At 30.8% G+C, this 14,722-nt stretch overlaps 1 protein-coding gene across 2 annotated transcripts; it reads left to right on the top strand.

The window, feature by feature from the left end:
- The first annotated feature begins 8,924 nt into the window (after positions 1 to 8,924).
- LOC143584319 (uncharacterized) lies at positions 8,925 to 11,508 on the top strand. 2 transcript variants are annotated; one of them, XM_077066399.1, is made up of 5 exons: positions 8,925 to 9,437; positions 9,569 to 9,717; positions 9,816 to 9,873; positions 9,996 to 10,070; positions 10,994 to 11,508. In XM_077066399.1, the coding sequence occupies exons 1-5, from the start codon at positions 9,320 to 9,322 to the stop codon at positions 11,272 to 11,274; spliced, it is 681 nt and encodes a 226-aa protein (XP_076922514.1). In that variant the 5' UTR covers positions 8,925 to 9,319; the 3' UTR covers positions 11,275 to 11,508. The 2 variants fall into 2 exon arrangements, with proteins under 2 accessions (XP_076922514.1, XP_076922515.1); XM_077066400.1 differs by having other exon boundaries at positions 8,945 to 9,437; positions 9,996 to 10,083; positions 11,010 to 11,499.
- The last annotated feature ends 3,214 nt before the right edge of the window (positions 11,509 to 14,722 follow it).

Below are 14,722 nucleotides of genomic sequence, written 5' to 3'. Positions count from 1 at the left end.
GGTATCTTTTCAAAAATATATATTCGAACCCATTGATTGTTATAAATTTAGTTAAAAAAGATTATAGTAATGAATATTTATTTTATAACATATAAAAAGCGTATTAAAAAACAATAAAATTTACTATCATTATAAACGGGCCAATAACACATGTATAGATTATAAAAAAAAGCCCAAACTTATTCATAGAACTAATCAAATAAGCCTAACCCAATTAAGATTCTAAAAGATAATACATGACTACAAAAAAAATACAAAAACGACGGATCAGTTTATGTTTCTACCGAACAGATGAGTGCGGCCCTCGCCTCATCTCATTGCCTTTGCCAGTTCGCCTAAAGGCTTCAACAAACGCCTCTCTGCCGCAACCCTCACATGTCGGACTTCAGCCAAACAACGGTCGGTCAACTCTTTCTTTTATATTTAATATGACTATGTATTTTATTGAATGTTGACGATGTAATTTTGTTATAATAATGATATTGCATTTTATTTATCTTACTGAATGAGCGACCCGACCCGACCTAGTTGGGCCCGAAAACTTTTGACGCCGGAAAAATAGCGAGCACCAAAAAATCCCGAACCCATAGCAAAAGGATCCTGGCTCCGCCACTGCTGCTATCCACACATCACTAACAAGTTATATGGGTCATATAACATGTTCGTCATATCATGTGTATGACTTGAGTATCTGGTATAACTTTACTAAAACTAACTGATGTGACACTGGTGTTTGATCGATATTAGAGTTTTGTGGTTTGCAAAACTTACATGGGACATATAACTACATAAGTATATAACTTCGGATGGGAAAAGATAATGGGTTGTTTGGTTCATTCAGATCTGAATGAGCCTATGTTCCATTCAGCAACAACAATATGTCTGAAAGATTTAGACCTAATTTTAACCATTCAGATGTTTTTGTTTTCCTGTTTGAAACCAAACAGTCTGAAATCTGAATGAATCAGATGTTTACATTTGAATGGTTCCATTCAGATGTAAACAAACAGCTCCTAAGTTGATTTGTTTAGGGGATACATTCGGAAATTGTTGGGTCAACTATCTTAGGACCTCAATTGGGAAATCTATTATGCATACGGCTTATGAGTCGCACTTGTGAGTTAATTAGTTACCGATCTAAGTAAATGTATCTGGTTGGAGTCGTCTTAAATCGGTTACAGACAAGATTGAAGTTATCTAAAAGGAATATACATGTACATGCTTTCACTTTGTCGTGTAAATTTTAATGGGGGCGTCAAAATGTATCGAGCACCTACTTGTCACATTTCCGACCGTGAATGGAATTTGGCAGTCGAAACCAATACCAGCAATCACTTTGGTGACGCTATGGTGTATATGGAAAGCAAGAAACGAGTTGATCTTAAAACAAATTTAAAATCCATTAATCGGACAAAATAGTTGCAAACTCGTTTCTATAGATAAAAGCAAGATAAATTATAATTTTTATAATACATTGCCGTAAAAAAAACATGACCTATGTTATTGATTAGTTAATTATTTGACATGGATTTTCTAATAATGTTAGCTTTAGGTTATGCAAGTCCAGACATGCCATCTAACTCCTAGACAATAACTAGACTTCAGTATAATAATATGCCACGTGGTATTTATGCTAATTAAAAATTTTAAAGATGGCGTAGTTTTCTAATAATATTTTTGTTTTCTTTCAAAGTGTTTAGTTATTTTAGTATAATAGTATTTGACAATATTATTTCAAATTACATAGAAAGTAGTTCTAAAACGTTTAAAAACTTTAAAAGTTTAATAAACATTATTAACTAAGTTTGTAAAATCTAATTGCGATCAAATAAGAAGTGAAAGTTCAAAAACCACATGAAGTGAAGTGAAGTGAATCTGATATATTGATATATGAGTGTTTGATCAACGCAAATCTGGAAGGAAAGTCAAGGCTTTGAGCAACGGGAGCCTGACAATTTCGTAATTAAATTTGTGTTAAAGTGTTAGAAAAGCTACAATTGTTGATTTTGTACCGAGTCTTATATTTCGTTAAATGCATCAAACTTTTATATTACTAAAAAAAACCATAAAATTTAGTTTGTTTATTTTTTCGAAATACGGCATTTAGAAAACAACATTACCTATACAACAAAGGATTTTCAATCCACTTGATTCTAGTCTCTAAATATATATTGCATTTCCGATTCTTGCTACTAAGTTGTTTTAATTTAAATCCAAATGCCCCTTGTGAGTTGTGAAACCGCATCTAATAAGGCAATCGATTAAGGAGAGCGCTCCAAACCAGACCAAACCAAATCAAATCAAACCAAAGTAAAATAATAATAATAACTTTAATATGAATCCAATTATTCCAATTGTATTCAATTCTTATATTCTCGTTTTTAGATTGACAATTGGGTCTATAATAAGCCCCTTCTCCGCCATTACTTTAATTTTTTTTGTTAGCAAAAACTAAAATATCAAGAGTTGGTGATTGTTGTTGGAGACTTCGATCAACAACACACTAAAATATATTAACTCTCAAGAAATAAAATGTAGGCAGATTAAAAAGTAAGAGTAGATGAGAACAATCAATATTTATTTTATCTTAAGGGAATAAATATGATCGGATAAGCAAATGGCCTGTCAAATATTTAAATTAACCGTTAAAAAAAGTTCTATTTGATAACGGAAGCTGTGAAATCAAAATTTGAGAAAGGGTTTAATTTATTAATTGACCACATGGTAACAATTGTTTTGAGACAAACGGATAGGACAATTGAGAAACAAATTTTTTTTTTTTTAATTTTGGTATTGATTATTTTTATGTATGACTTAATTTTATGTATACTAAAATTATATAATATTCGTTATTATTACTCATTTTTTTAATATGATATTTTAATACCACACAATGATCTTGCTTTGAATAATTACTATTCAGAGCATTCACATCCTGTAAATTAAATTAAATGACTGTTGTTTTTATAATGTATGAAGTAGTTTAGGCTGTTGTGTGTAGATTAAAGAGAGAATCAGTATTTTTTCTGTAAATTAGAAAAGCTATTGTTCATCTCTTATAATTTTTAAATATATTTTAAAAATAGTTGTAAGTGGAGGAAAGAGAAAATGTAATGATAAAAATATAAAAATATTATTTAATGAAAATAAGAGAAAAGTATAATGTGTTTTGGTGTAAATTTAGATTTGAAAATGAAAATGAAAGAAGAGATGAGAATGCTTTGATGTTCTTAAACTTTCTACTCTTTATCTTATCTCTATATTTTTATCCATAAGCTTTTGACCGATTTCCAACCGCCTCCTTCATGGACTAATCCTCAGGTTCACCGACCACCCGATTTGAACTAACCCAAACCGAACCGAAAATTTTGTAATATTTAGCAATAGACAGCCGCCTTTCAAACATTATGCTCTTATAAAGTAAAATTTTGGGTTGATCACTTAAAATATGAAAACGTAAGCAATAATTTTTTTTGCAAAAGTACAACCCTTAATGAATTGATATTTTAATTATTCTTGTGTAAGTATACTTTGCGCAATAAAGATTTAGAGGGAGTCATTGTTAGAGGCGTAAACGTGTGGAGTATAGGCCTCCAAGATCTAGTTCAATTCATTTTATTTATTAGAGTTTAAGTTTGGCTTGTGAGTAATTTGTTCAAGCTTAGCATTGCACATCGGTTAAATGTTATATTCTTCATTAGTTATAATTATAAATTTATATATGAACTAAAATAAATTATTAACTTTTTTTATCATAACTATATATAATAATACTTGTTATGTATTTATACATCTATTATACAAATTATTATTATTTAGTGATATATTTATTACATAAGTTTAAACTATTACAAAAAAATATCAATAATATTAATAAGTTTGGTATAGACTCGTGAAACTAGTGAACTCGGTACGTAAAGTTTGAGCCATGACTTATTTATTATTTCAACTTGAACTAAACTTCACAAGTTTACTAAAGCGTAGAGCACACAGAGTGGTCCTGAATCCCATTGAAACTAAACAGGGTATACTCCACGGACTCTCCGGTGAAAAGGTACCCGGGGGTGGTGTTCTCGCCAGGCGTCGACTTCTACACGGCTCTCCATGGAAACGACTCCGTGTGCTCTTATAACAAGTAGTAGGTTAGCAAATATGTACACCCATAGGCGGATCGAAGACAAGCCCAGTAGGGGTTAGTCACCCACTAAGATTTAATTTAATGAGACTATATTAAGTTTTGTAGTGGTAATTTTAGTAAAAAAAATAATAAAAAATCAATTAAGACCCCTTATGCCTTTTGTTTTAATTAGCTCAATATTCTATATATTTCTCCCGATCCTATAAAGTGATAAACAAACTCATTCTTTCTTTTTAATGATCAATTAAAAAGATGTTAATTGTTAAACAAACATGCAGATGATTCATGAATATGAAGTTCATTTGGAGAATTAGTTTTACCTGTTGAAACCACAATTGTGAAATATTTTTTAAGCAATTAAGATGTATTTTGTTTTGCTATATTTAATGTAGTTCGTTTTTATAATTTCATGTAATTTATTTTATTGATTATTTTTTACCCCCACTGAGTTAAATGTTTGGATCCGCCACTGTGTACACCACTAGTCGGTACTCAGTAGTAGAGGTGCACAAATCGGGTTTTTTAAATACCCGGGTTCGGGTATAGAACCAGGTTCGGGTATGACTGAGTACGGGTATGATCGGGTATTGGTAGTAATCGGGCCGGGTTCGGGTAGGGTATTGTCTCTAAAAAACCATACTCTATGCATCGGGTTCGGGTCGGGTATAGCACCGGGTATTTGAATACCCTATTATGGGGTATTGGAAAAACCCTATTTACGGGTTTTTTCTGGTATTTTTTTGGTATAGATTGGATTTTTTAAAAGTTTACACTTTTTAGGGGTATTATTCGGGTATTTTTAAGGTATTTTTCGGGTATACATCGGGTATTTGAAATACCCGGTTTCGGGTATTGGAAAAACCCCGGTTTCGGGTTTGGGTATTACCGGGTACAAATCGGGTTTTCGGGTATTACCGGCTACAAATCGGGTTCGGTTCGGGTTCGGGTTTTAGTGCCAAAATGCATGCTCTATCCGTACCCTACAGGTAGGGTCGGGTACGGGTCCGGGTATAAAAAACCCGGGTATTAAAAAAGCCGGTTCCGGGTATTTATTTCGGGTCGATTCCGGGTTCGGGTTTTTTTCACCTCTACTCAATAGTCACTAGACTAAAGGTTTAATTTGAATTAGGAAGGTGTGGGCCCACATGCACCAACCGAAGACCATCAACTTTGATTTTGTTTCCAGAATTCTCAACAAGTCCAGCATGCATATAGGAGGGGGCCCTGGGCCCACACCCACTATATGTCCTGAAGATTTGGCCCCACCACAATAAAAGAAAGCCTGGCCCACACTACCAATTCTCACAACAAAGTGAACAAAATGTTCCAGTAGAGTACACCACCCCTCTAATCATTCACCTTCAAGTCTTCAACAATTATAAAGTAAAGTGACCTAGTCAAATGTATTATATCACTAGTCAAACTAATATCGCTCTTTTTTTCTCACAACTCACAACAATGTTTTAAAAATCAATATTTTACTCGTGATGATTTGGTTAAACAATAACCAGGTTAAATAGTTTATCTTGTAATTTCATATAATATAACTTTAACTCAAAAAATAACTCATACGTGTATTAATAAATATCACAAATGAACCAAATAGTACACATGAACAATGATCGAGTCAACTAGAAAGTTTATACATTGTATACGAAATTATTAAATTACAATAGGTGTAAAAAAACCAACATTAGAATTTGGATACAAAATTAGTTAATTACCAATAGTATTGCTATAGATGAAATTTTACTTGGTATGTTCATTTATTTGAACATGGATTTATAATATGTGAAACAAAAATGTTACGGTAATATTATGTTTTTAGTTAAGAGAAAATCAAGAAGAATACTATTTGTTTCTATAGTCATGTAACTATTTCAAATAAAATGTTTATATACGGGATTAAGTGACTTACAAGTCCCATATTACTATTACTCGAGTATAAGACGTTTTTCTTTCACCCGTCGATTTAATTTTCGGGTACCATGATGTTCTTTTTGTGGAGTATCTATAGGAGTTGTATCGTCAGTCAATCTGTATATGGTGAGTGACATACCAACTACACGATGTTTGTACGCAATGTTCTTAACTTACCATATAGTGAGAGCACGACTAGCGGATGGTTTATGTGTCGGCTACTCATTCTGACCTCTAATTGACCTTTGCTGTGTCACCATGGAGATTCGTCACATCCCGTAATAACCAATTGAATACCTTTAAGTTACCTTGTTTCCCTAAGACATGTATTCCTATGCCTACACATTGTTGGTGTTTACATGCTCTAATCTTATTAATTCAATAGCATCTACATGCAGTGTTTTAAAAACCGGTTCAAACCGGCCGATTAAACCGGATTTAACACAATAAGCTGATATTTTGAGTTCGGTATTTTTAACCGGTTTGCTAGAACATCGTACCGGCGGTTTTTGTCTAAAATACCGGTTTTTACCGGCAAACCGGTTTTAAGCCCGAGAAATTTTTGATATTTGTGACCAATATTTTTTTCAAAATTACTTTTAACCCAAAAATTAACATTCAAACGTATAAACTTTGGGACTATTTTTTTAAATTGAGTGCTTTTGCATTATTATTTTTAATATGGATTAACTTTTGGATTATTTTTGTAATAGGAATCATTTAGTTTTGGGCTATTTTTTTATTGAAGTTACATTTATAGGAAATTATAAGGTAAACTATTCAACCGGTTGAACCTCCCAGTATAACCTGGTTCAACCGGTTGTACCATTTTTTAGCCCAATCGGTACAAGTAAAATACCGCTTTTTAAAACATTGTCTACATGTTGTTCGAGCCTCAATAACTTAATGTAAATTTGAATAACATCACATTGACATCATACAATGCTTAAACGTTATGTTGCATGTTTCTCGATATAGATATAAGAAGGTTCTGGAAGAAAACCCTCAAATACTCAAAGCACTTAGAGTCACGTCAGCAGATGAATGATTATTATTTTAGAGTTGTAGTGTTGTTGTCGCCCTTTGTCTTCTCCTTTACAATTTTATATTATTATTTTCAAACGTACACCGGCGACAAACAAATCTTAATGTATATTTGAATAACATAACATCACATTGACATCATACTATTTTGGTCTTCTCCTTTAAGATATTTCTGTTTTTGAAAATATAGAAAACATGTAGTACAACCAAGCAATGTTGTGCTACCTAGTTGCATTATGTTGTTAGCTTTGTCCACCAAGTTAATAAAGTTAACATAGTGAAAACGTTAACATAGTGAAAACATTCTTATCTTAATATAAGTAAAATTGTGTGACCATCAACAATATGCAACACCCCTTACAATGACGTTGCTAATATTTCTGAGGGTGTAAATGAGCCGTGATTCGAACCTAGTGATGCTGCTTATTTCTAACGGCGTAGACGGTAAATTAGGCGTGATTCAAACCTGAGACTCCCTATGAGAAAATCCTAAAGAATTAAGTAGTGTTTGCGTAGTTTCAATGGAAGAATATGTTATGACATTCAAGGATGTTTTTGATGACTATGATGAAACATGACATTCTCCTACAATGAATACCATCCACGTAAATTAACACTATCTTCCTTTAATCATCAGTGGTATACCAACGTGACTAAACTAGAATCGATAATTCGCATTTTTTTTACCAACATATGTAATCATTACATAGACTAAATTGTTTGACTTTGACTTCATTTTAACTTCGTTTCTAAGTATATATGTTTTACTTTAAGTATCACAAGTTCATTTAGGGTGTTAAAATTCGAATGTTCGAACATTTCGAATAGTAGATTTCAATATTAGAATCTGAATCCGAATTTTGGGATTAATACAAAGATACTAAAATTTCAAAAGAAAAGTTTAAAAACATTTTGATATACTTAATAATGTTTATAACTTATTATTATTATTATTATTATTATTATTATTATTATTATTATTATTATTATTATTATTATTATTATTATTATTATTATCTTTTGGATGCCTAGACTTTGGGTTTATAACTCACAAGTCAAGCATATACTTTATAATATTTATTATTCAATACTTTTCTAATAACATTTTAAATTTATGAATTTTCAAATATTATAGTTTGGAACTTTGAAGAATTTGGGTTCGTTTCGGATCTAATTTGACTAATTTTTTCACGCCCCTAAATTCTTTGCATAATTACTTTAGAGAATTAGCGAGAGATCAAAAGAGTGACGAGCAACCATAGAACACAAAGATTTAATGATAAATCACTCTAAAATATAGTACATTTATTGTAACTTTAATTGAGTAAGCGGGAGGACACCCTAATCACTACACTATTGAAGGCCAAGTAGTCCCCACATATAGTCAAGTTCAGGTAGTTTCGATGGTTTGTCTCGAGTAATAGAGAAATAGATAATGATGTAGCCTAGTCTTCAAACGTGTTAGTGTAAGTGGAAAGATGTTATATGTTCCCAATATATAAGACTAAAATAAGAATTATGTCGGGTTGTAGTTCGACTGGATAAATTATAAGAAACCGATTGATGGGTCACCAAAAAGACATAAACGTGAAAGCTGATGATAGTAGAGATAAAGATACTAAGGTGAATGTATGTACAATTAGACACATATGGTTGGACTAGATGAGATTTTATGTGATTACTATATATTAATAATTATGTTTAACATTTTCTTTCTAATTACATTAATATTAAATATAACCTATACTTATACTAAAAACAAAATCGGAAAGAAAAAAAGAGAGAGAATTTGAATTTTGTCTGGTAAGCATGTTCTTTGTCAACATTACTTTTTTGCACTTTGCATATTGGATTTACCTTATTCAACTCCAACAACACATCATTAATATCATAACCACTGCAATTATTTCGTCTCCCACATCCTTCCCAAAAAGATCAAAAGTAGTCCCCCAACATTTTGATTATCCCAATAAACCCCCTATACTTTTTTCTTTTTCCTCTCTCTCAGTTCACTGACAACTTCTTCCTCACTTTACTCTCTTTATTTCACTCTTTTACTTTTGCCTTTGTGTTCCTTGAAAACAGTGCTAACGGCACACAACTAAACATGCACAAAGTACAACTTCACTAGCAACACAACCTCTACTTATATACACACTTACACATTTGCATATTATTCATCATATTATCATCATCCACTCACTTCACCCCAAGAAAATGGGTGATCTTCACTCCATTGCTTACTTTAGTGATCTTAATAATAATATTAGTCATGGTCCTTCCTTGTGTTTGGATATTCATAATCTTTCATGTCTCAACACGGACACCTTTCACGGTAACTATAATAGAGTAATATAGTCGTCGTTCTAAAAAAAGTAATGCATGGTCACTGTCTGTCTGTTTTTTTTTTTTTTTTTTTTTTTTATAATATAGCTGTCGTTCTGAAAAAATGCATGGCTGGTGCAGGTATGGAGATAAACAACAATCCACCATTCTACGACGAGTCATTATTTGATTCGGATCACTCATCTGGCTACTTAGAGGATGCTTTATATGAATTTAGACCGAAACGACTTCGTCTAATGAACCATAATTCATCTCCTCCTTCATTTCCGGTAACCTTTTTAATCAACTTTTAACTTTCATAACTTAATTACTGTCTTTATATGATGAATGTTAACTAAAGTTTATGTCTTGATGTTAAATTCTATAGAGTGACTGGGATTTCAGTCATACTGATCAAGACTTTGGGAATTTTGGTGCATTTACAGGTATGATTATTAGTTTAACAAAATAAGTTAATATTGTTGAATTATCATTTTCTTTAACCTATATTTATATATATATATATATATAAATATATATATATATATATATATTATTGTTATTGTAGTAAGTGGAGAAAACTCATCTTCATCCACACAAAGCAAGAGTTCAATCAACACCCACTCACCAGACCATGTCACAGGTACATTCAAAAAGTAGCAAATATTTGACCACTCAAAAGTTATTTGGAGAACAATTAAAAGTCATTGAATTTCTTTATTTTGTTACCTAAAAATTATATACATAAATATATATATATATAAAGGGTTGGTATCATTTAAGAACTCTAAAAAAGTTAAAACTCTTAGGAACTCTTAACAACCAAACAATTTTTTAAGTTTTTTTATATATTAACATTATTTAAGAGTAGTTTTATCATATTTTATATAAAAATTTTTATTACATATAATAATCACAAGTTTACATATATGTAAAATTTATGTACTCACAAATTTACATAGGTGTAAAACAAAACATAGATATGTATAAAAACTAATTTTCAAAATTGTAATCGTAAATATAGATATATAAAAATGATAAAACAACTCTCAAAGAACATTAACATACAAAATTTTTTATAAAAAACGTTAGTTTTCAAGGGTTCCTTCAAGTTCTTAAATAATTTAGCAGTTCTGTAATGATACTCATCCTATATATAAATATGTATATATATATATATGTGTGTGTTTGTTTGTTTTTTAATTTAATATAATGAAACAATATCATGGTCATTATTGATAGAAGCAAATAAGTTACACCCAAATCTTACTTAAATTGTTAATAATTTAATTATGTTACAAATAGTCAAAAGGTTTTAACAACTTAAAAAAGGTGATGACAACATTTAAAAATTGTAGAGAAAAGTAAACGGATTTGGTAATTTTAATTAATATGAATATTATATAAATATGACAATGACATTATTTTAAATTTTGTTTTGTAATGCATTTGAATAAAATCTAACCACGGTTAAAGTTACCCACTTTTGTTAACCATCAGAAAAGTTTAATAATTATTTACTAGTAAGTAGTAACCATTTTGATATGATAATAATAATAATAATAGGTGAAATTGAAGAGAGAAAAAAGAAGGTGATAACAAGAGTGGTGTATCCATTTGCATTGGTGAAGCCTGGTGGATTCAAAGGGGATATGACACTAAAAGACATCAATGAAAGAATCCTAATGCCGCCGACGAGGCCACTCCGGCATCCAGTGGGAGACTTTGCGTGTCGATCGTTGGTTTCGTTAGACAAACCGGGTCTCTCGGGAAAGGTTGTGGTAGCTCTTACAAGGATCCAAACACATGAGAGAGGCACAATCACTATTATTAGGACCAAAAACTAAGGTTCATATGTTAGGTATATGTATGCCCAATTTGTATATATGTTTGTATCTTGTATAAAGTATAATATCTATCGATATCTGGTTTTTTGAACGACAAGTATTATTTCTACTCTACTTACATCGATATTTTTAAATTGAACATGTGCCTTTATCAAGCAGGCTAGCCCCACAAACATCATACATTGTTATATGGTCCTAGTTCTGGGGTTCATATTCATATACATATTCTTGTACTTGATCTTACAAATGATTAAGACAATATGTTATCTCTTCACATGTGAGCATATGAAGACAATTGGGTTAAGAGATAACGACTGGACTTGGTGAAGATGGTGAACATGCTACTAATTAAGATGGATATTCCTGTAGGAGATGTGTTCATACGTCCACATCTCAATAAAAACAATTTTTTTTTCTCAAATCATAAAGTTTGAATGTGAAACACACACGCACAAAGATAGGTGAAATACATACGATAGGAGAGTAGGTACAACAATATAGATTATTTATTTTAATTAAATTAGTATTAAACTTTTGAAATATAGAAAATGATGGAATTTATGTTAATTTATTTCTCTCTCTTGAAATTATGTATGTATATGTATGTTAACAGGGCCGGCTCAACGAATGTGGAGGCCTAAATCGAAACAAAATTTTGTGGCATTTTCATAACAATTATTAAGAATTTTTTTTGTATATTACAAGTTTTGAACTCATAGCCTATACTTTAGTAACAGCCAAACCTGCCACCACACCAATACATTACTTCGAGTTTAATTTACCCATTATAATATATCTATATATAAAGTTTTTTTTGGATTTGGAGGCCTTGTATGAGCATAAAGTCCTAACTTGTTTTTGCTGTCCCACGAGCCACCCTTGTATATGTAAGCATGCATGTATGTAATTTATATGTAAAGGGCCGGCACACGAAAATAAATCTTTAGACCCATACTTAATTAAGACATCCAAATTATAAAAATATATTATATATTATATTTAATCGGTGGATTAGAAATAATAAATAACTATAGTTCTGGTAGTTAACATTTGTGTTGCTTAGGGTAGGTCACAAGTTCAAGACCGATTATCAACATTTTTTTATGTTTTTCAACATAATTGTTTAGAAAAGACCATAAAATTTAATTTCGATTTAGGCTTCCAACATTATTGGTTAGTATATGTTTGTATGCAATATATAGGTATGCATGTAAAGAGGGTATATTAAATAATGTGAGTTTATGTGGTTTTTACGGTCAAAAGAATATAGAATTATAGATTTAAATCTTTAATATCGTTACTTATAATTAAATCTTACGTCACATATAGGATCATTCAGATGGTAAAAGTGAAAAAAAAAACACCACTCAAATACATGGCCCTCCTGCCATCTAAAATAAGGACAGAATTGTCCCAAAAGCGATGTTATATTTTCTTTTAACTGTTCAAAATTATTTTCTTAAGACAAAAAGAGCTTTATAAATAATAAAAAGTCAGCGAAAGACGGGACAAGATACATAAATGTTTAAATTATAAGTAAAACTAATTGATAGGTGAAGGATTTTAAGATGGTAGATATGGTTAAGGAGTACTTACTAGTTACTACTATTTCAAGTGGGTTTAATTAATAGATCGAAGCATTCCGTTGAAAATACTTTGGAAGATCATGTTAAGGTTCAATTGTTTTTTTTGGATTAAAAACATGTCAAAGCGAATTCAAAATTTTATTTTTTATTGTTGAAAATGGGTAAATTTATAATACGTACACAATTTTTTGGGCAAAAAACAGGTAAGTTCATTTTAGATTTACTATTATGTAACACACTCCTTATAGTCCTAGCGTAAGGTTCCCTAAACATGTAACATACGAACATGGCCAATGGCAACAGGATTCCTCTTACAAAGTGAAAATCTATTTCCACAACATTAACATTGACACAAAATATAAGTAACGTCAATGTAACTCAAGAAGTAGATTACGAAGCCAGACTGCTTCAGCAACAACATTTGGGGTGCTTTGATATTTAGCTTCAACGTTAGAACGGGTTACAATATGTTGCCGTTTGGAAGATTAGGACACTAGATTGACACAGAGGAGAATCAGAACCCTGGATAAATCGGCGGGTGTTAAAGAGAAAAAAAATATCCGATCTAGGTGCTAGCCGATTATACCATGTTGATTATTATGGAATACCCAAAATTAAGGTTTATGTATTGTTCATGTATAGTTACTTAACACAATACAAAAAAAATATAAAATATTTACACTATAATCTCTATATTAAAATATTTATTTGTAATTTCTTTCATTATGGTGTAACAAAGAAATAATTTACAATTAATGATGGTAATTGGCAATGCACAAGTATTATTTATTTTTTATAAATTATAGCACAAAAAAAAAGTTATTATGAATAACCCAAAATATCATCATTATAAAAATATTATTTGATGTCCACATGATACAACACAAGGATTGTTGATGGTTATCCATCACCCATTACAAATTTGTATTTTGTGTATGTTTCATTTACCTTTCTAGGATATCACATGATAAGATACATCCCAATCATTAAAATATTATCACGAGTCCAACCCACGATATTGTTGATGTTAATTGTTTATGTCATATAATATCGGTCAGAAACATACATATGTAAGGAACTCATTCTTGTGCCATAGCTATCATGACTTTTCATACCCGAAACAAGCTTTTATATATATCTAAAATGTAACAGCTTTAGGTGGGTCAAAGAAAATATGATTATAATTTATAAAATACAAAACTTATTATATATACATGATAGTAAGTATACAACACTAAATTATTACGGAAAACAGAAAACAAGCAAAAATGAATATAAACAAACAAAAACGAGCACTAGTTAAAAGTAAATGTGAATAACCAAACATAACCATCATAGTTACATCCGAAATTTCGAAAGTAACTTTAAGTAAATAAGTACAGAACGCTGAACACCATCTTCGTGACTTCAAATCACCTACAAGTTTTCTATTGTGTTGCGGATAATTTGCGACTACAGAAAATGGGAAAGAGCCTTAATGTACAATCGATAATGAACTAATATTCAATACTACTGTCATGTTGCTTAGTTTATGATTACAAAAAAAAAAAAAAAGAAAAAAAAACCCAACAGGCATAAACGAGCTGGTTGTCTGTAGGCCCATGTTTGACTGTTTAAATATTGAAGTGGGTTTGAACAAATGGGCTGAGCTATATGTCTATAAAACTCCAAATCTTCAAGTCAACCTTTTTAATCTGGACATATAATGGGCTAAAGGGGTTCTAAAATATGAAAATTTTGTAAAACGAAATTTTAAAATAATATGTGTAATGAGTTAACGATTATTTAATAGACATAAACTTGAGCAAGCGTTTACGAATGCAAATGAACGAATGAGATAAATCCTCACGCTCGTTAGTTAA

Source organism: Bidens hawaiensis, unplaced genomic scaffold, assembly GCF_021521415.1.
Source record: "Bidens hawaiensis isolate Kalapana, Puna unplaced genomic scaffold, B.hawaiensis_p1.1 tig00032912_1, whole genome shotgun sequence".
Lineage (NCBI taxonomy): Eukaryota > Viridiplantae > Streptophyta > Magnoliopsida > Asterales > Asteraceae > Bidens > Bidens hawaiensis.
This window is presented reverse-complemented; position numbering and strand designations above follow the sequence as displayed.

Excerpts from the sequence above, each read along its gene's own strand:
- LOC143584319 (XM_077066399.1), top strand. The coding sequence starts at position 9,320 with ATGGGTGATCTTCACTCCATTGCTTACTTTAGTGATCTTAATAATAAT. Across the intron at positions 9,438-9,568 it reads CAACACGGACACCTTTCACG|GTATGGAGATAAACAACAAT; the intron begins GTAACTATAATA and ends TGGCTGGTGCAG. Across the intron at positions 9,874-9,995 it reads GAATTTTGGTGCATTTACAG|TAAGTGGAGAAAACTCATCT; the intron begins GTATGATTATTA and ends TTGTTATTGTAG.